We start from the raw sequence: 21370 nt of genomic DNA on the forward strand, positions 1-21370 counted from the left end.
ACACGTTGCTGTTCTGACTGGTTCTTATGCTTAACAGTTTGTGAGCTTTGTGTTGGTATCTGCTTCTACCCTTCATGCATTCATGTCCCCATTTTAGGCATGTTCCTATGTTACTTCAGGTGTGGTAGGATCATCACATAAGAAATATTCTTAACATTTGAATAGTTTTCTTTTCCTTTTGGTTAAGTGTTTTAGTCAACAAAGCAAAGGCATGTGGATTGAATTATGAACATCAAGTTTCAAATTTGATCATTTTAACTCATTTTCTGTTTCCCATTTGAATATAATTTCTTTATTTCAGTTTGCTTTATGAAGCTGAGCTTTGAGTTGTAGATAGATTTTGTTCACTGCCAACATTTAGCATGGCTATATTTTTATTTCAGATTTTTGCTTGGAACAGAAGGAGGGGGATGCTGAAAATTTAAAGTCTGGCTAACATTAGGTGGTAAATGGCTTGATGCTCAAAGAGGCTCAAACTATAACTCCCATTGTCCCTGGCCATTAGCCATGCTTACTAGGACTGATGAGCATTGTAGTTCAGCAACATCTTGAGGGCCAAAGGTTCCCCACCCTTGGTCTAACCTAACTGGCTGTAGTTCTCTGGGGTTTCAGGCAGGAGTTTTTCGTAGCTGTATCTGAAGTTGCCGGGGGATTGAACCTATGATCTTCTGCATGCAGAGCAAATGCTTTACCCCTGAGTTTTGACCTTCCGCATTTCCAGTGATATTTGTTTAAAAAAAACAAAACTGGCCACCAAGAAATGGGCCATTACTGCCAGCTCCACCTCTGAACACCCTTACACGTTATTGTCCCGTGTCACCACATTCACACAAATATATACTGTGTACTCAAGTACACGGTATGAATGGCACATGCAAGTCCTAATTTTAAATGTGCATGCTCAGATCAGGACATAGTCTGATGGCACCTGATGCAGCCACTTTGCTGATGCTAAGGAGGTCTAGGTTTGGCCAGTAGCTGGATGGAAGACTGTCCTGAACCCCATATACACTGCCTTGAATTAAATGAAGGGGGGAAAGGCCGGATAGAAATGTACTATATAAAAATAAACACATGGGCACAACATTCTCCATGTTGTGCGATCTATCACTTTTCACATGCACACATAATATATCTATGTTTTCTTTCTGGGCATTGCTTGCTGATCCCTTTCATGCCTCCTCATATTCAACACTCGCTCCACTGTACTACTTTTGGCTCACCTCTCATGTTGGTGAGGTGACTGTTTGTTGTCCAGCAAAGTATAATGTGTTTAATGGTCTGGTGATAAGGTGGGGAAGGGGGTTTCAACTGTTTTGCATATTGAACTGTTTTTAATTGTTTCTAGACTTTGCTTGTTCTGTAATTGTAATGTTTCATTTATCGTTGTGACTCACTGTGGGACCTTACGGTAAAGGGGCGAGTAAGAAAGCAAATAAATAAGGACAGGGGCAGGACTGTGGCCTCTTCCCAAACTTGCCCCCCCCCTTCTCCCTTAAAGATAACAGATAACTTTTATTTCATTTTCATTTTTTGGTTTCTGGGCATTTAGCTAAAAATTGTGTTCATCAACTGAGGTGTTATATTTAGTAAGAAAAGGCAGCCTGATGGTTTTGGTGCCTTGAAATTCTTAAGCTGTAGATTTCTGGGTGATGGGATTGCATTGTGGGGGCGTAATGAAGTATTGGGTTTTTTCTGACGTGCTTCCCAGAACTGGATGCCCTTGGAGGCGAATCTTCTGTTCAGGGTTTACACTGCCAACTGTCTTAATCTCTGTGTCTCTCACAAAAACAGTAACTGTGTGTTTGTGTGTGAGTGCACATGCACACATGGCACATGCATTAAAGTATTAGAGAAGGAAGATTCATTACACAAGGAAGAATTGCTGGTTTCCAGGCAAGTTAGCAATAGAAGTAATTCTGCACTTTCAGTCCTTTTATCCCAAATGAAGACATGTGTAGATCATGCTACCCTGGTGTCATTCACATCATAATATAAGGTGACAACCATGATTCTTATTGCTGCTTCTTTCCACAGGGACTGGTCAAGGATTCTCCTGTGCGAAGAGCTGTGAAGGACACCCTTTCCAACCCACAGTCTCCGCAGCCTTCTCCATATAATTCTCCAAAACCACAGCATAAATTGACACAAAGTTTCTTACCTCCTGGCTGGGAGATGCGAATAGCACCCAATGGCAGACCTTTCTTTATTGATCATAACTCAAAGACCACTACATGGGTAAGATGAATTCCAAAGACTTCCATCATGTTTTTTCTTTTTCTTTTTTTGCAGGGAGGGTGGTGATGGTAGCATCATAAACAAGGAGCCAAATGAAGGTTGGCAGATACTTAAGTAAATTCCAGAATAATTAAATAGCTGCAGAGTTATGATTAAGCAATGAAGTGGAAAATTTGGCAAATGCTATAAGTATAGACTTGCTATGCTCGTGCAAACTGTTCCTTAGATATATTAGGTTCTGATTATCTTCATGCAGGCCTATATGCTTACTTTGAACAGAATAGAGTTGGAATTGACATACTACTAACATGACTGCCCCATGATTATGAACTTCATTCTGCTGGAGGTTTGGCAAAGCCACAACCTCTGCATGTTTAAGTGTCCCTGCCTCTCTTTCTTTCTTTCTTTCTTTCTTTCTTTCTTTCTTTCTTTCTTTCTTTCTTTCTTTCTTTCTTTCTTTCTTTCTTTCTTTCTTTCTTTCTTTCTTTCTTTCTTTCTTTCTTTCTTTCTTTCTTTGTCCCCTGCACCCCATAAACATCCCTCCCTCCTTATATTCAGCCTCCCAACGTCCTCCAGACACAGGAGGTAAATAATATCAGCCTGCAGCATCTGGCCACCTCCAGCATACTTCATTGAGGAGGAGCGAAATTGCATAACAAAAAAAGTGCCCAATTATACACAGTCCCATTGGTTTCAATAGTCTGCAATGTCTACTCATAAATAATTCCAATTGAGTTCAATGTGGCTTACTCCCAGGTAAGTAGGGATTTCAGCTGTAATGTTTGAACAAAAGCCATTACTTTCTTTAATAGGGACTTGAGAGTTCAGCATGTGATTTGCTAATAAGGAACTGTTTATTGGTTTAACGGGAAGCGGGGGTAAAATAGTCACATGAGCTACTGTTAAAAATGTTTTGTTATCTACTTATTTGAACTATTCAATCCTAGAAAGAAAAAGCATTCCTTTAAAATAGTTGTATACCTTCTTTGTATTAAGCTGCAAATGTAACAGTGTATACATTGTGCTGCAAGATTCAATATACAAAGTGATTTCTTCTTGGAATTGAAGAATTAGTGAAGAAATGGCTTTGATGTGACAGGCCCTGGTGAAGGTGTAAATATGAAATGGATGAAATAAATGTATGCATCTTCAGTTTTGGTGTTCTTACAGCAGCTTGCTTCTAATTACAGGAAGATCCACGGCTGAAATTCCCAGTACACCTGCGACCAAAACCTGCTTTAAACCCTAATGACTTGGGTCCCCTTCCTGTAAGTAACCATGTTCCACATGTGTACAGATGCAACCTCTATGCTTGCTGCATGTGTGGGTAGATTTGTGTGTGGTGGTGGATGTGTGTTTTGTTTCTATTGCTTCATTGAGAACAAAAATGTGTTCCCCAGAGTCTTCTAACAGTACCTCTGAAGTGACTGCTTGACTTTGAGTTCTACCCATATAGCTGTGGCATGACACACTGCCCATTGGTAAGGTTAAAGCACTGCAGGTTCTTTATCATTGTCTCTGCATTCTGGATGGTTGCTACCAAATCAAAAGCAGTTATACTTTAATCAGAGGGAAGGACTGACAACTTTTCATATCAGGCTGGGGTGGGAAAAACCTCTCCTCCGAGAGGCAGACATTTTGTAGGATTGTACTTGTAGCCAAAGGATGCCACTGGGTTTACATTATGGTAAGAATAAACAAGGGAGCTGCTTTTGTTGCTCTCGGTGGTGTTCTTTTCATTATTATATTTACTTCCTGGAAAAAGCAGTGCTGTGTTTCACTGCAGTCAACCATTTGTATGTGTGTCTGGTCTAAAGGCTGTTTACGAAGCTGTCATAACACTGAGTCAGACCATGGGTTCTTCCTAGCCCCGTACTGTCAACTGTGACTATAAGCAGTCCTCCAACTCCCCAAGCAGAAGCCTTTCTGATTCCTGCTACTTGAGAGAGTGGAGGTCCCAGGGGCTGAATCTGGAACCCCAAATTGCAATGCATGCCCCTTGTCTTTCTCAGTCTGGCAGTAGTAACTGTTAGGGTGGCTTTGATTACGTGAACATCTCTATCCGTACCTGGAATCCATGCAGCTCTCCAGGAACAAAAGCAGCCGTCTGTTCTCATAGGCTTAGGGCAACTCTTTGCACTACTTCAAAAAGACGTGTGTGCTCTTAAGGACACACCTATGTCTGAAGGCACGTGCAGGTTCCCTGTTGGAATCATAATATACACATCTTGTATGAAGGGGAATCACATGCATGCTGGGGTTCCTGCTAGAGCTTTGCCCTACACATCTCTTTTCTCTAAGATAGCGGGTATTACACTTACATGTACCTTCTAACATGGTTATGAGTCCCAAGGAATTCATCTACATCTTTGTTTGTTTGTTTATTTATTTATTTATTTATTATTTGATTTATATCCCGCCCTTCTTCCCAGGAGGAGCCCAGGACAGCAAAGAAAAGCACTAAAAACACTGAAACATCATAAAAACAAACTTTAAAATACATTAAAACAAAACAACTTTAAAAACATTTTTAAAAAGCTTTGAAGATATCTTTAAAAAAAGGTTAGAAAACGGTGTGTGTGTGTGTGTGTGTGTGTGTGTGTGTGTTTTAAAGGTTTAAAAACATATTAAAAAGCAATTCCAACATAGAAGCAGACTGGGATAAGGCCTCAACTTAAAAGGCTTGTTGAAAGAGGAAGGTCTTCAGTAGATGCCAAAAAGATAATAGAGATGGCACCTGTCTAATATTTAATCTTCTCAAGATAACATGAGATCTAGCACCTGTAGGGATAAGAACAGAGAAAGCTGGCTTATATGGAGTCAGATCACAAGTCCGTTTTGCTCAGTATTATCTACTAGCAGTGACTCTCCAGGGTTTCAGAAAGGGGTCTTTCCCAGCACCACTTGAAGGTGCCAGGGATTGAATCTGGAACCTTTTGCATGTATGGCATGTGCCCTATCCCTGAGCCTGTCCCCTAAATAGTAAGTCTGGTGGTAATCCATACCTTGATGAGGAGCCCATTTTGGGAAGGGCACCCTGGTTCTAGAAATGGCAGCGTATATTTGATCCTTGAGATGAGGAAGAAGACTTGGTTGCTTATGTGAAGACTTGCTTCAAGGTCTGTGTTGACCATGGGGGAAACATAGGATTGTGTCCAACTGAGTACTACTCAGAATAGACCCACTGAAATTAATGAACCTAAGATAATTGTGTCTATTAACTTTATCGGGTCTACTCTGAGTAGGACTAGCATTGGATACAACCCATAGTCTTTTTTCTCTCCTCTGAACTATTAAAATATTATTGGTGTGGAATTGAAGCCCATGGGCAATTGGTCTGGCCCTGCTCCAGCCATTAAGTCCTGCCAAGTTCTCCAGTTCCCACATCTTACATATCACTCCTTAATTCCCAAGCTATGGTCTGAAGGCACATAAGGCCAGCTAAGCAGGGTCAGATCTGGTCAGTGCCTGGATGGGAGACCGCCTGGGAACCATATGTAAGCCGCCTTGGGTTTCTATCATGAAAAGAAATGCGGGGTAGAAATGTAAGAAATAAATAAATAAATATTACTACCACATTTAGAAGCTAAAGTGCAGCATGTGTGTATGCTGTCAGGAGGATCATACGAATGTAACAGAATCATCTTTAGGTGATGTAACAGTTATGAATGGGAGCTGTGATTTTAAAAATCCCAGTTAACACAGTAAGTGGCCTTAGACCAAGACCAAATTGTTCTCTCAACTTCAGCCATCCATCAGCAGCATCAAAATGGCAGTACCCTGCGTGGTAGGTGTAAGAATTGTTGAGATAATGTATGTGAAGTGCATTGAATATTGTAATGTGCCACGAAGACCAAATATTATTTTTAGGTGGTGAAATCCAAGAGAACATGTCCCTCAGTTGGGTGTGTTTCTTTCAGCTTTGAAACAGGGACACAAAGCCTATATAGCACATCACAAAACTCAGCACTTTTCAAATCCTATTTTTCTATAGTGTATGCACTACTGCAATGATAAATCTGTCAACAGGAAGCAATATTTATCTAAGTGTTCCCTTAGAGTTGATACAGGTTCAGTCAAGCCCCCTTTAATATTGATGGACAATTTTTTAAAGAAATTGCCATCTGTGCCTAAAGTTATCAGTTTTTAATCACTTTCAATTTACAGTACCTTAAAACTTTAAAAACTTGTTTTATCCACTAATGAGAAGGATTAACTGTGTTAGGGATAAGGTTGGTTTTTTTAATCACCAGATTTTTTTTAAGCCAACCTTATCCCATTTACAGCTAATTCACCCTCTGATTACCAGATAAAACAAGATAAATACTGTTTTAAAGTTTAGGTGTAAACTGAGAGTGTAGCTCAGAATATCCACATGCAATATTTGAATAGATCTGAGTTGTATAATAATAATAAATAATAATAAATTTAATTTTTGTGTCGCCTATCTGGCCAAAGCCACTCTAGGCGACGTACATATTAAAATTCAATAAAATACAATATAATTACAGAATAAAATACAATGCAGTCAACACTAATGCAGGCGTAAAACTATGTAGGGCAATCAGAAACAATAAACAGTCACAGAAAAATTAGCCCACCCCGGAGATCCCAAAGGCCTGTCCAAAGAGCCAAGTTTTTAAGGCTCGGCGAAATGTATCCAGGGAAGGGGCATGGCGAAGATCAAAACGGGAGGGAGTTCCAGAGAGTGGGGGCCGCCACTGAAAATGCCCTCTCTCTAGTCCCCACCAACCTAGCTGTTTTCGTTGGTGGGACTGAGAGAAGGCCCTGCGTGGCTGATCTAGTCGGGCGGCTTAATTTGTGGTACTGGAGGTGCTCCTTCAGGTAAACTGGGCCGAGACCGTATAGGGATTTAAAGGTTAACACCAACACCTTGAATTGGGCCCGGAAAACAACTGGAAGCCAATGTAGATGAAATAACACTGGTGTGATGTGATCGCGGCGGCGGCTGTTTGTAAGCAACCGAGCCGCCGCATTCTGCACCAGTTGTAGTTTCCGGACCGTTTTCAAGGGTAACCCCACGTAGAGCGCATTGCAGTAGTCTAATCGAGAGGTGACCAGGGCATGTACTACCAGTGGGAGCTGATGAATAGGGCGGTAGGGTTGCAGCCTCCGTATGAGGTGTAGTTGAAAGTCTCCATGTGTCTGTATGCTTATGGGAAACCTCTTTTCTGGTCCAAAAGGTGTTTTTCCTCCTTCATGCTGGGTCTTTGAAAAAGAAGACTAGAGAAAATGTGTACTCTGCAGCATTTATCTAGAGATGTGAAAGCCTGGGGAAAAAACCAGAAAATATTTTGGGGAAAGTGGGTTTTTGGGGGGGGGTTATGGCTTCCCCCCCTCCTTTTTCCAGGTTTTTGGGAAAACAAAACAAAGAAAGTTTTGGAAAAAAGGGTGAGGTTTTAGGTTTTTTCTGAGGAGTTTTCCTCAGGCTTTTCCAATTTTTTGGGAAAACGAGGAAAAAAGCCTTTGGGAAAAGGAGGGGCAGATTGTTCTGGGCCTTCACATCTCTGCATCTCTCTACGGCTTCCTGAAAATACCTGGTGGAAATGGAGAGAAGCCACGCCCCTTCTCTGTGGAGGGAACACAGGGCTTTCTCTTTCTCTTTCCCTCCCTATTTGATTTTTTCAGGGAGATGCAGCAGCTGGTATTTGCTCCAAAAGTGGTTTTGCAGAAAACATCAGCAACGCCTTGTTAGGGTAGGGGGAGAAATTTGATTCAGCTCACATTTAAAGGCAAACCTATCTAATTCACACTTCTGTGAACAGAAACCTTTGAAGTTCTCCTAATATTGCAATGCGACTCTCCAGCCACGTAACATATATAATAGTGCATATATAAAGGTAAAATGTGCATTAAAAAGCATATATTAGTGAAAATAATATACAAAAATACATTAGGTAGGCCCCTTTGCTGTATTCTTTTCAGCACCTACTAAAAACGTTTGTTTAGACCTAGACCAAAATTTAAAGTTGGTGTGTATTTTAATCTGCAATTTTAGCTCATAATGTATATTTTTAACTGTTGATTTTATTCATATTTTAATTTTTAAAAAACTTTTTAAACTTTGATTTTTATTGTCAGTTTTAATGTATATTTTATATTTTTGTAAACTGCTTAGAGGTTTTGTTTACAATTAAGCTATATGCAAATTTTGTTAAATAAACAGGGGAGATTGCTTTGCAAAAATGTGTATTTAGGCAAACTTCATAGAAAAGTGTGCATATTAAGAAAAGCTTAACACTGAAATGCTGATAAATTTCCATGAAGACTTTTTAAAAAATCATAAACTGTTGTGGAAATATGGAGAACTGAACTTAAGAGGGGAGGGGATTCTGTCTACACCTTGAAGAAAACAGGTGGTAACTTTCCAATCCCACTTCCTTTCCTTGTTTTGTTTTGTTTGCAGAAGACAAGCAGGAAGGCATGGCTGGTGGTTTTTGCAAAAGTCCCATTTGTGGAAGGAACAAAGCCATGTCTTCTCTTGTCCAAGGAGAATAGGCGGGGGAGAAAGGCAGAGCTGCCAGTTCTGCTTTTGCTGAAAATGCCTTGGTGCTTCTGCTTCCTGTAAAATCCCAATGTAAAGGAAAGAGAATGGTCCCTTCTTCTCTTCATGGAGAGCTGGGATGAGGGGAAGGGAGAGATTATTTCTTTCCCTTCCTACTGGCCTTTTGGAGGAGAATTTAAGCAGCAATGTACTGGTGGTGCTTCCTGCAAAATGCAGTTTCTGGGATTGGAAGCTCATTCTGCTTTCTCCTGGGTTTTTGCAGGAAGTGGCAGCAGCATGGTGCTGCTCACACCTTCTGCAAAAGAGCCACTTAAGGACAAACCCCTCACTTCCCTTCTCTGCACATGCCATGGGACTTGGGGAAGGGAGAGATCAGTAGCAACACAAATAACTGGTTTGGGTAATAAGCCAAGCCAAAATTTAGCTTGAGCAGTCTCCCTGTTTGTTTGACGGAAGAAACAAATCCATGTATAATTCTTTGGTATACATGACATGGTTCCCTTCCCTGGAATAGGTGAAGCCGACATGTGCATGAGATCCATGTGTACCTTGGAACACATGCGGATCTATGTGTTAGGGTGTAAAACTGAACTTCAGAAAAACTGTGCTATGTGAAGCATCCCTAAAAGGAGAGGGAAAGAGATTTGCCTGCTTAAAATAAGTGCACATAATACATCAATAAATATTAATTCTGCTGCTGATGTTCTTGTTTTTTTGTTCTTTAATTACAGCCTGGTTGGGAGGAAAGGATACATTTGGATGGAAGAACGTTTTATATAGATCATAGTAAGTAGGCACGCAGGTTCTACAGCAAGTAGATGAAGGGAGGTAATCATTATTGAAGTGAAAGCTTTGTAATTTTACTCTTCATTTAGGAAGCCAGGTGTTGATATGTGGCGACATTCATACCCGAGACTTAGTGCCCTCCTACGGTACTGTATAATTCACCAAAAGCTTGCTTTTAATTGGCTCATCAAGCTTTGTCCCTATTTGATCTTGTGAAGCATTAACATTTCTTTTGTGGTTGTTTTTGTTGAACTTTTTTGGATTCTTTTTTTGGTGTTGTGGATGGATCCCATGGCTTATCTGCACTTATTAATAAATGAAAGCACACTCTAGGAATAGAAAATAAGATGAGAAAAAAATGATATAGCCACGAGTCTATATATGTAGGCAGTGGAAGAAAATTTCAATAGAACTTTTCCCCCCACAAATTAATGAAAGAAGGTCTTGGGGCAATGCCAGTTCTGACCTTATTTTCTATTTTTGGCATGTTATCTTGCACCCACCCTGTTAATCTCTCTCCACTTCTGTTCCTTGAAGTCCCAGTGTAAATGGTGTTTCATTGTAGACCTGTCCTATTACAGCACCTCTGAACAAGTTTGTGGATATTTGTTGTGTTTTGGCTATCAAGTGGCAACAGAAATAATTTGTTCTTCAGCTGGGAGTGCTTGTGATTTTTTTTTATCTTCATAAATACATATTACTCATTAAACATCATCTTGAAATATAAAGCAAAATAGAAAAAGTGGTATTGAACTTGTAAAATTAACCTTTTAAAATCATTGCACCAGTGTTGTCTTCTTTGTTTTCTTTGGATCTCCATAGAATTAACCACTAGAATTATCCTTAGCTGTAGAATACCAGATTTAAAAAAGAAAAGAACTGCTTATATAAAAGTAGCTTATGGATTTTTTCAAGTGCATGAATAGCTTTTAAGTAGTATCATGACTTTAAAATAAGGAATGGAATTAATATACTTTCAGAACTAGATTGGCCTGTTTGGGGGGGGCATATTTAATTAACTAAGAAACACCCAAACCTTAAAATCATCAGTTTCATATTAATTACTACTTTGAGAAGGCAAACATGGAGGTTAGTTAGATTCCAGATATATTCACCTTTTGTACAGGCTACCTTATTTTTCAATCACCAAATATCTGGTACTCCAGTCCCAGAAATTTGAGCCTGTGTATCTGCCATCTGGGTCAGCGTAATATATCTTCAGTACTGTGGTTTGTGACATTGCAGTGGCACAGTGGTAGATACACTGCATCCTAATCATTGATTTGTTGTTGCTCTCAACCATAAACGGCTGGGTTTTTTGTTTTTGTTTTGCAGCTGCATACATAGATTTTAATTTACTATCACAAATGTGGTTTCGCAAGCATCAAAATCTGTGCACAGAGTTATATCTCTCTGCGCCACTTGCAATTTCAAATGCCTTAAAACCAACTTGCTCCTTAACATCGTAGAGATGCAGCAGCACAAGACAGTTCTAGTGTGACTGGCAGCAGTCTCATGCCTATCTTCCCTCAAGTAATCCGCTTGCATAGCACAGCTGTGCCATGTAGCGACTGAAGAGAGTGTTGGCAGAACAGCATGGATGGCTGCGCCAGTTCTCCTGCTTGAAGCAGGCTCCATCATTTGCCCTCCACTAGGGCATTGCCACCTGATCCTTTCATTTGTAGACATTGCCAAATTCAGTAGAAATTTGAAGGATTTTTTCAGTATGTTTTTCAAAATTGTGGCTGGCAGACTTCCAAGATCCATTTTTTGAAAAACAAGGATGTTTATTTCAGTTACAACACTCTTGCTTCCATCACTGTTTCAAATAACTCTGCCTACTTCTAAACTACTCTATGTGGAGTGTGTGGGTATCAAAATGAGCCAGTTATAGTTTCTCTGTGATAAAGCTGTCCTCAGTTTTTAAATGTCAGCAGTACAGAATAAGCTACTGGCTTCTCAGCTTGGCTTCACAATGTTTGAAAGAAAATGCAGCCGCGTCCGTATAGCATATGCTTCCAATAACACTGTCATGCTGCAATTTCTTTTCCAAAAAAAAAAATCTCTTGCAAGAATATTTTATTAAAACATACATTTATGCTTAAGAAGCCATATAAATGTGCTCTATACTCTGGTTATGAACAAGTTATTTTAGTCTTGCTATGATTTTTTGTGTGTGTGCTGCTAAAGGGTATATTGTTTTTGAGAGCCTGAGATTGTATTAGTGCTCCTTTATCATGTAAAGTATGTTAGATACTAAAAGATTATAAAAATTCCCAAAGGCTATGCTATACTTTTTGCAACAGTTTGAGAATAACTTTAAGGGACCCTCAAATATATTCTAGGATATTGCAATTTCCACCCACCCACCCCCAAAAAAGAATTTCTTACCTGTGCGTATACTGCCCTTTGTCATCAGAGGCCATTTAAAATGGACTATGCTGGGTAGCACCATATTAGATTATATGCAGAAGAGCATAGCTAAACCAAGTCCTCCCATGCTACTGAATTGCCGTTTTAACTTTGTGCAGTCATTTTGCTACTCATAGCTCTACAGATTTGAGAGAGACTGTGGCAATATGTCCTCTGGTGGGATCCAGCCTTTCTTTCGGCATCCTAGCACTGACAGTGGCTACATTGTGCTGCAGTAGCACTCTGATTTGGTGCCAGGTGGCAACATTTTAATTTCTACAATTTCCCATGCTGTTCGGGTTCTGCCACTAGGGTAGGTGGGAATTGGAGGGGGAAGGGTAGCCACCAGTTGTGGGCTCTGGCAGGACACTGGAGCCCTGGCCACTGCCCAGAGATGCTGATGCTGGACCTCTCAGCAGAGTTCAGACTTCCCTCTAAATTTGGAAGCTTAGCAATTGCTCCTCCTTTCTGATAGGAGGAAATGTACCATGTTCTCAGCTGAAGGATGTTTTAAGAACATCTGAGAACCATCCTGCTTCAGGCACTACATCAGAAGCAGAAGTCACTTGTGCTCCCATGAGCCCATCTTGGACAGGAATACACATTGGCTCTTGGCCTAATTAAACCAATCCTGTGATAAGGATACCCTTGTATTATACTTGAGTTCATCTAGGAGGACTGCTGTCCCCTAGTTCAGTCTTTCCAATGCCTTGATTGGATTAGAATGTGCATTTCACCCATTGGAATGCCTCCAGCAGTTAACTGCTCCATGAACATAACGGGATGGCTACAGGACATTAAGGGAAATTTATTCAGTTATCTCTAGCATTCTTTATGCATATGCTTGCATCATAAAGCAACCTGATCATGCGGCATCCTGGTTCCACTGTACCCCAAAACACACACTCATCCCTTGCATTGGGTTGCACAGACCTATACACAATCTGAACATATGGCACCCCCACCCCCAAAATGGTCAGAGTAACTATTTATTTATTTATTACATTTATATACCGCCCCGTAGCTGAAGCTCTCTGGGTGGTTTACAGCAATTAAAAACAATAAAAACAAATATACAAATTTTAAAACACAAAAAACAATTTGAAAACACAATTTAATTAAAAAAATAAATAAATACATTGAGAGCACCCATATATGAATGTAGTCTGTGCATTTCAGATGATACAGCAGGTCAGTTTGATTAATCAGAAAGATTAGTTGACCTTGCCATCATCCTAAATGGCACTTTTTTTCTGAAGCACCTTTCTCTCCCAGGGGCTGTTGAGCCTAAGGACTGCAGTGCTTAGCAAAAGTCAGATTCCAGACCAATTTAAGAAAAAGAGGGGATCTGCATCCCTCAAAAGGGTAAAAATGGCCAGTGAATGTGAAAAAGTGACTTTATTAACACAGATCTGTACAGATTGTTTCTGTATTTTATTTTGACCCCTGACCTTAGGCCCAAACTAATCAAAGGCTGAAACGTGTTGGGCTTTTTTACAATTAAAATTCCAGTTGTGGCATCTTGACATTTTATCTCTCTCATTTTGGTGCCTTTAAAGATATACCAAGGGCTCTGAAATACCTTTTCTTGTTCATGATCCCACGTCTCTCAGCAAATGAGGCCCTATTTCTTCAACCTAGCGCTCTTCCCCAATAGCAAATAATGCACGTCAGTAGCTACCTATTCCAGTTTTCTCTATCTCTGCTAGGATTTTCTCCTTTATTGTACTGAATTGCTGGACAATTTTTTGAAAATTATAACTGAATTGATATTTTAACAGGTCTAATTTAGTCTGCTCTGTTAAATTAGATTAGTCTATTTTATTTAGGTAGTTTAATTTCTTGCCTTCTCCATTCCCTAGGAGTGCTGTCGCACTTTGTTCTAGCATTTCATTACAGCTGTCCATTCTTACACTTATAAGCAAGTGGATAGTCCTTATGTTTATACCGGAAGTAGTTTTTAAATCCTCAGACAAACCTAGAATTCATTTGTATAGTTAATTTAATCAGGCGTTTGAAGCAGTTCATTAGTCTGAGTTTTTGCATATATAATCTGAAGCGAATACAAATTATAAATCCCTTGGAAAAGAGGGCTTTATAATTTATATATGTGTTATTATAAAGAGCATTAACAAATGTAGTATGATTCTAAGATAGATTATAGATAGTCTTTGCATTTTTGAATGGATATTTCCCACTAAACAGTGTGATGTGGGATTTAATGGATGGGGTGTACATAATATTTCCCCTAACCCTGGAGAATGTAAAGAGATAGGCAAGAAGTTAAATGTTCTTTTGTTTTAAATCAAGTTCTAGATGTAAAATGAATTCTAGAAGAGAACTCATGTTGTGATTTCTCTTGTTAACTTACAGATAATAAAATTACCCAGTGGGAAGATCCCAGACTACAGAATCCTGCTATTACTGGTCCGGTAAGTACCGAATGTAGAATCTGTATACTTTTGAATCAGGACAGCTGTGATTGGCTTCTGGTACCCGGAAGAGCAGAGAAGTCCTCCTTACTTTGAAAGATAACTGTCCACCACTTTTCTCATTTCCTCTTGGCTTTTTCTCATCATGTGTTCATCTCAAAATCATCTCAAGACTTATTTAGGGTTTCCAAAGCCTCCCCTGGGTTAGCAGATGGAAAAGAGAGGTAGCTATGTGTGTGTCATCTGCATACTAATGGCACTTAAGGCAAAATGTCTGGATGGCTTCTCCCAGCAATTTCATGTAGATACTAAAGAGCATGGGGAGCAAGATGGTACCTGGAGGAACCTCATTAGCCATGAAATGGACCACCCCCCCATGGCACCACCTTTCAGAAAGGACCAGATTCATCATAAAGCTGTGCCTCCCAACCCAGAGAGGTGGCATAGTTGATGGTATCAAAAGCCACTGAGAAGTTCAGGAGAACAAACAGGTCTGTACTCGGCCTATTCATTCCGTAGCGTAAGACATCCACCAGAGCAACCAAATCTGTTTTATATCCCAAAATCAGACTAGAAACCAGACTGGAATAAATCCAGTAACCGGCATCATCCAAGACTATTTAGATAGAGCTGAGAGGGCTGCCACCTTCTTCAGTCTCTTGCTCAAAAAGAAGTAAATTAGATACTGAGCAAAAATTATCCAAACTAGAACTATAGAGTTCGAAGGGACCTTGAAGGCCATCTTGTCCAACCCACTGTTTAATGTGAGACACGGATGGGGAACCTGTGGCCCTCCAGATGTTGGATTCCAGGTTCCATCGGCCCCACTCAGCATGCCCAATAGTCATCAATAATGGGACTTATGGTCCAAGAATGTCTGGAACGCCACAGCTTCCTCACCTCTGATGTAGGGTCTGCTGTGCAGGATGCAGCTACAGTATTTAACACATAGCTACCCACCCTCTGCTTAAATACATCAGTGTAGGAGAGTAAGCCATCTCCAGAGGCTGCCTGTTCCACTGTCAAATAGGTCGCCTAGTAGGATCCAAAGTTGTTTTTTTCAACAAAGGTCAAACTGCTGCCTCCTTTCGAGCAGTAGAGAACAGATTTCCCCTCAAAGATGCATTAACAACCTACAAATACTGCCTACTTCCCTACAGACCATCTCTGGTGTTGAGATCAGCAGAGGGGGCCCTTTTGGTAGTTTCGCCCCCCTCAGAAGCTCAGGGGTGGTAGCCTGGGAGAGGGCATTCTCTGTGGCAGCCCCTAGGTTGTGGAACTCTCACCCCACAGAGGTCTGTCTGGCAACTTCACTGTGTACTTTTGGGCAAATGCTAAAGATGCACCTCTTTACCCTGGCCTTTGAAACATGAGATGTATGTTTTTAGGACCCATCCTATTTTTTGTGGTGATGTGGTTTATGTTTTTAATGATGTGTTTTAAAACTGTTGTGACCCGCCCTGGGACCTTAGGGTGAAGGGCAGCAATAAATCTAAATAGTAGTAGTCATAGTAGTAATAATGAAGAGGAGGAGGTCTAGATGGAAAGCTCAGCTCTGTTTGGTTTTAATAGGCATGGGTTTCATGGGTCTACCCTGAGTAGAACTTAGTTGAATACAACCCATGATCCTCATCCTTTCCATCTTAAGTTTTTGTGGGACCTGTCTAAAAAATATAGGCTAAACTGTTGGACCCTTTCTATTGTGACAACTATTAATATTTTAAGTATTTGTATTTTTTGTTTTTTAAAAATATTATTTGGCTGTTAGTTACTTGCCTTGAACTTCTGAATAGTTACAATGGGGGTGAGGGTGAGAACGCCCTTAATTCTTCCAGTTGGGGTAAGCTTTTTATTATTTCTTATTGTCTGGTCATGTTTCTAGTCCCTAAGTATAAGGGATATAGCCTTGGTGAGAGCATCTTGTAATCATATAGCTTGGAAATATTTTTTTTGGCCCTCTTATGTTGTGATTTTGCTGTTCTATATTGTTTTGTTGATGACATATTGTACTCCATTGTAGATTTTGTTTTGACAACTTTCTCATCACGTTTGGGGCCTTCAGGCTAAACAGCAGTATTTAAATAATGATAAAATAATAATCAATCTTCCAATCTTTCAAAGCCAAACTAGGCTGCATGGTCAATTTTTAAAACAGTCAAGAGGTCCTTTGGGGGGCTTGGGCTACATTATATTTGTGCTGGACCTAGAAAAAAATTTGCTTGGGTGCTGCTGACTGTCAATGGATGAGATTCATATTAAAACTCTAGGCACTATATAAATTCTGTATAATGATGATGCTCTTATGTAAGTGAAATAGATTTGCTGGTGGCACAGTATAGTTTAAGTGTCAGGCTAGTTTCCTTTGTTTAAATCATGCTGAGGCCCCATCGCCACCATCCATTTAAAGCAGTATCACATCACTTTAAACAGTCATGGATTTTCCCCAAAGAATCCTGGGAACTGTAGTTTATTAAAAGTGCTGAGAGTTGTTAGGAGACCTCTATTCCCCTCACAGAGAGTTGCCATTCCCAGAGTGGTTTTAACAAACAATCCCTCTTCCCTGGAAATTGTAGCTCTATGAGAGGAATAGCCATCTCCTAACAACTCTCGGCTCCCTTAAACTGCAGTTTCCAATATTCTTTGGGAGACGCCGTAGCAATTTTAAGTTGTATAATACTGCTTTAAAGGTACGGTGCTGATGGGGCCCTAAAATAAAATAATTAATGGCAGCTGAAAACTTTCAAAGTTAGCCGTACTTCAAACACACGTAATCTGTGAGAGTCAGCTTCCTCTTGGCATGCACCACCTGATATGTTGTAGGAATTGTCTGGCTTCTTTATAGAGTTCAAGAATGGCCTTCATTCCCCACCCCACCCCAAAAATCTATCCTTTTCCTGAAGACAAATATCAACTTGGCAGACATAGAAATATTTTACTCACTTGGATAGCCTTTATCACTATTCACTTTAGATTTTGGACCTGAGATTTCTCTTTTAAAATGCCAAATTGTAGAGTGTGGTGTTTTGGTGTATAAACTTCCTTTCCCAAAAGCATTTCATCTGCTGAGAAACTGCATTGGGAGGCAGATGGATGCTGCCAGCTTCAACATGCCTGGAACCTATTTCATCTGTGTTTCCTTCTGTTCTTCTGGAACAATGTCAGGGAGCTGTCTTTCCCAAACTGAGACAATAAAATCTGTTTCTAAATAGGCATTTGTTCATAAGACTTCTTTTTTAATCTTAGTTGAAAATTATGAGTTTCCAGGGCAGCAAGAAATACTGTGCTCCTAACCCACCACTGTCCCTGTTGTTATGACTAAAGAAGGTGCATGGACCATGGGTTGTATTAAGGGCAGAGCTAAGGAGCTTGCTCCATCAGCACAAGCGTTCCTCCCCCGCATGCTGTTCTGTGGGTTCTCCTGACCCTCCCGTGGGGGTGCGTAGAGGGAGGAGAGGAGGAAGAGGCCTGCATTGGCTTCCACTAGTGCAGCGAGTTAGTTGAATGTGGCCCCCTACCTCTCCATTTGCCATGCCTCATAAAAGAGACCGGCTATTTTGCCATTAGAAATGGGATATCAAATACATTGGTATGTTTATATTGTACATAACAAGCCTGAACTCATGAGATGAGGAGAGAGTATCTGTAGAAAAGGTCAGAGCAGGCACAAAAAGTTATGTATGGGAGTATCCAATATGTTCATCAGAGTTATAATAGATTTTTTAAAAGATGAGCATTCCCTCAGATGTACAGGATGCTCTAAGGATGCAATCCTAAGCACATTTTCTAGGAAACATCTCATTGACCTCAATAGGGCTCTGATTCCTGGCATTTTCTCAGCTATCTCTCCATCCAGAAAAGTCCCAATGGGGTGAGGACCTGGATCCAGCAGAGGGCCAGATCCTTATCTCCCCCACAGGCCAACTTTGACAGGTGGGCAGGACCACTTATCTTTCAATCATACCTGATGTCAGTGATGTCACTTTTCAAAGTAGGTTGCTGTAACCTCCAATCAGCTAGTTGGCAGTAACAACAACTTCCTTTGGAGACACACTTCCAGCAACAATCAACTAAGATTTCCTGTAACCATCAGTTACAGGTGGCTCCTTTGAAGTATCTGCAGAGAAGAAAATGCTCCTGAAAACAGAACATTTCCCCCTCTATAGTTTTTAAACAGACCTTTTAATGTCTTTTTATGCTGCCCTGGGCTCCTGCCAGGAGGAAGGGTGAGATATAAATCAAATAATAAATAAATAAAATAAAATAAATAAATGTCTTGCCCTTAGAGAGTGGCTTGGATTTAAAGTGTTGGAAGAAGCACTTTACTTGCAGAGAACTCTACCCTGCACTACCCTGAGAATCAGCTGATAATCAGGGCATCAAAATGCCTGCCACTGATCAGCAGTGCCAGCAAACCCCTTTTTGGCCCAGCCACAACTTTACCTGCCCCACACTTAATGTCATATATGGCAGGCTTAATTTCCCACTCCGGCAATATGTGTTAGGAAAATACCACATAGTAATGATTTCCTTCATTCTTTCTATGAAGCATAGAGGAAGGGAATTTGTAGGTTTTGGTGTGTTTTTCATGCCATGTGTTTTCCATAGAATATCAGCCTAGCAGGTACATGTCAGCTTTATCATTTGAACCCCCACACATCAGCATTCAAAACATATCTCCAAAAGGGGGAAAAACATCCTCATCTGTATCTAGACATACAGTACACACTCTTGGGCATCAGAATGTAGAAACAGCAGCTTGTTTGGGCAACTTAGTGCAGTCACTAGTCTTGCTTTCATGCTATTTCAGGAGATCTGCTCTTAGTGTTACGGGTTAGTGATCTGCAGACATGTTAACAAGACATCTCACAAACAGAATTTTGACCATCTGTCGTTCCCACTTCCTAAACCAGATGCAGGGTATCCTAATGCCATGCTGTCCTGATTAGCCATTGCAATGTATGGTTTGAGTGTAGAACGAGGAGAGGTCAAAATCCCCACTCAACCATGCAGCTCAGCCATTGGATGCCATTGGCTCAGCCACTACCTCTCAACCTAATCAACCTCACAGGGTGGTTGTGAGAATCAAATTGTGGTGGTGGTGGTGGTGGTGGTGGTGGTGGTGGTGGTGGTGGTGATGATGATGATGATGATGATGATGATAATAATAAAGGAGGAGGAGGAAAGCAGGAAGCAAAAGGGATTCCCCTGTGTATTATGGGCTGGGCAGATTGGAGAAGTCACAGCTGTTGGCTGGCTTTGGGGTAAATGAATTGAAGAAGTTAGAAGTAAGATGCCAGTGAACATATTCTGTTGCCATTTGATTCTTTGTGCTAACGTTATAGTACTTGTCTTTCTTTCAGGCTGTTCCCTATTCCAGAGAGTTTAAACAGAAATACGACTACTTCAGGAAGAAGTTAAAGAAACCAGTAAGTAATTGCTTATGTTGTGTTGGAGCTGATTATCTTGGGATAAAGAAAGGCTTCAAATTTATTTATAAGGCAACTGAATACATGCTGTAGCCAGCTAAAAACAGAAATAAACATTAATTGTACCTAAAAACCAATGAAATACAGCATGCAACAGTGAAACATATACAAGAAACAAAATTCTAAGTCCCAAGACTGGCCACATATGCTTGTCTAAGTTTATTTATTTATTTTATTTCTATCCCAGCCTTCCTCCCAGCAGGAGCCCACAGTTGAGCAGCCTTCACTGCAAACTTAGCTATATTAAACATTACAAACCTGTCCAAACTGGACAGCAAATATGTGATCTTATCCATATCACTGAGGGTAGGAACCACCACTAAAAGATTCACTAAATATTTTTGCCTGAATGTGTCATACAATTTACAGTATATAACATACACTGTGTATTGTATCTTCTACCCACAGGCCACCGCAGATGCAGAGATGCTGAACTCTTAGGATTTTCTTAAATCTCCCTTCCAAGGAATTAGATTTCATTGTCTGAAAACTCAGGGCGATAAGGAAAGGCAACCCGATAAGGCAGCCACACTTTAATCAACTTTGCTGCAATACCTTTTCTGTACCTCTCAACTGACTGCAGAACTTTCCTCATCCCCCCCACCAAGTTCACCACTTGTTTCAGAAAGCTCCTAGCTTCTACTCAGTCAGGTCACTGGCTACCTCTTCTCTCACATCAACATGTAAACTTGCACAATCAAACACAATTGCATTTTCCACTGCTTCTTCAGTCACTGAATGACTAACAGGGATGTGCTTCCCAGAATATTTGTGGGTCAGCTAGTGTTATCTTGGTGAGCAGTGTTCTCAGGGAACATTGTTTTGAAATTCAGGGACACTGCAAAGATACTGATGTACAACTTTTAAAAATGGACTTTTATAAGGGAGGTCCTGACAGTGAGGGATTCTTAAGTGAGAGCAGCAAGGTATCAGACAAACAGTTATATATACAATAGGAAACAGAGCAGCAGGAAGGAACATGATGCCGGCTTACAAAATAAAGAGATAAATAACTGGTATTTGGAGCTTGAATCCTCCACAACAAATTAAGATGATGTGACAGTTTCTGAAAGAGTGGAAGGGCTGTTGGAAGTGATCCTTCTGTAGAAAGAAATAGTTGGAGGTTCAGGAGCCCACATAGGCCCTCAGAGACTTGCTACCTAGTCCCCAGCATAGTCCTTGATGCCAAAGAATTAATTTCCCCCTTTTTGTTAGCCATGTTCTCCCATGTAAGCCAAGACCCAGGCAAAGAGAAGTGTGTGGGTGAACTGCAGGATACCAGAAAGGGTCTGCCAAAAACTGCTGTTCCCACTGGTGGGGAAGTGGCTAAAAGGGGCTTTGCCCAGACAGCAAACAGAGCCAATGGGCTATATCCTATGCTAATCCTACTAACAAATTTATTGAGTCAGTTTATTGAAACTAAAGGACATGACCAACTTCTGTTCATTAATTTCAGTGGGTCTACTGTAAGTAGTATTAGCATAGAATAC

The 21370-nt window shown here is 40.4% G+C and overlaps 1 protein-coding gene across 10 annotated transcripts in view; it reads left to right on the forward strand.

Annotated features, from left to right (window-relative positions):
* The window catches only part of NEDD4L (NEDD4 like E3 ubiquitin protein ligase), a 433261-nt gene that overhangs the window by 381047 nt on the left and 30844 nt on the right, over window positions 1–21370 (forward strand). For 8 of the 10 annotated variants that reach the window (XM_061615405.1, XM_061615386.1, XM_061615324.1 and 5 more), the window contains 6 exons: window positions 2038–2238; window positions 3429–3506; window positions 9496–9550; window positions 9640–9696; window positions 14336–14394; window positions 19755–19820. In XM_061615405.1, the coding sequence (XP_061471389.1) occupies window positions 2038–2238; window positions 3429–3506; window positions 9496–9550; window positions 9640–9696; window positions 14336–14394; window positions 19755–19820 (516 nt within the window). The remainder of the gene's footprint in view (window positions 1–2037; window positions 2239–3428; window positions 3507–9495; window positions 9551–9639; window positions 9697–14335; window positions 14395–19754; window positions 19821–21370) is intronic. The other 2 variants (XM_061615346.1, XM_061615366.1) reach the window with 1 other exon arrangement.

The sequence above is a fragment of the Rhineura floridana genome, chromosome 1, assembly GCF_030035675.1.
Source record: "Rhineura floridana isolate rRhiFlo1 chromosome 1, rRhiFlo1.hap2, whole genome shotgun sequence".
Lineage (NCBI taxonomy): Eukaryota > Metazoa > Chordata > Lepidosauria > Squamata > Rhineuridae > Rhineura > Rhineura floridana.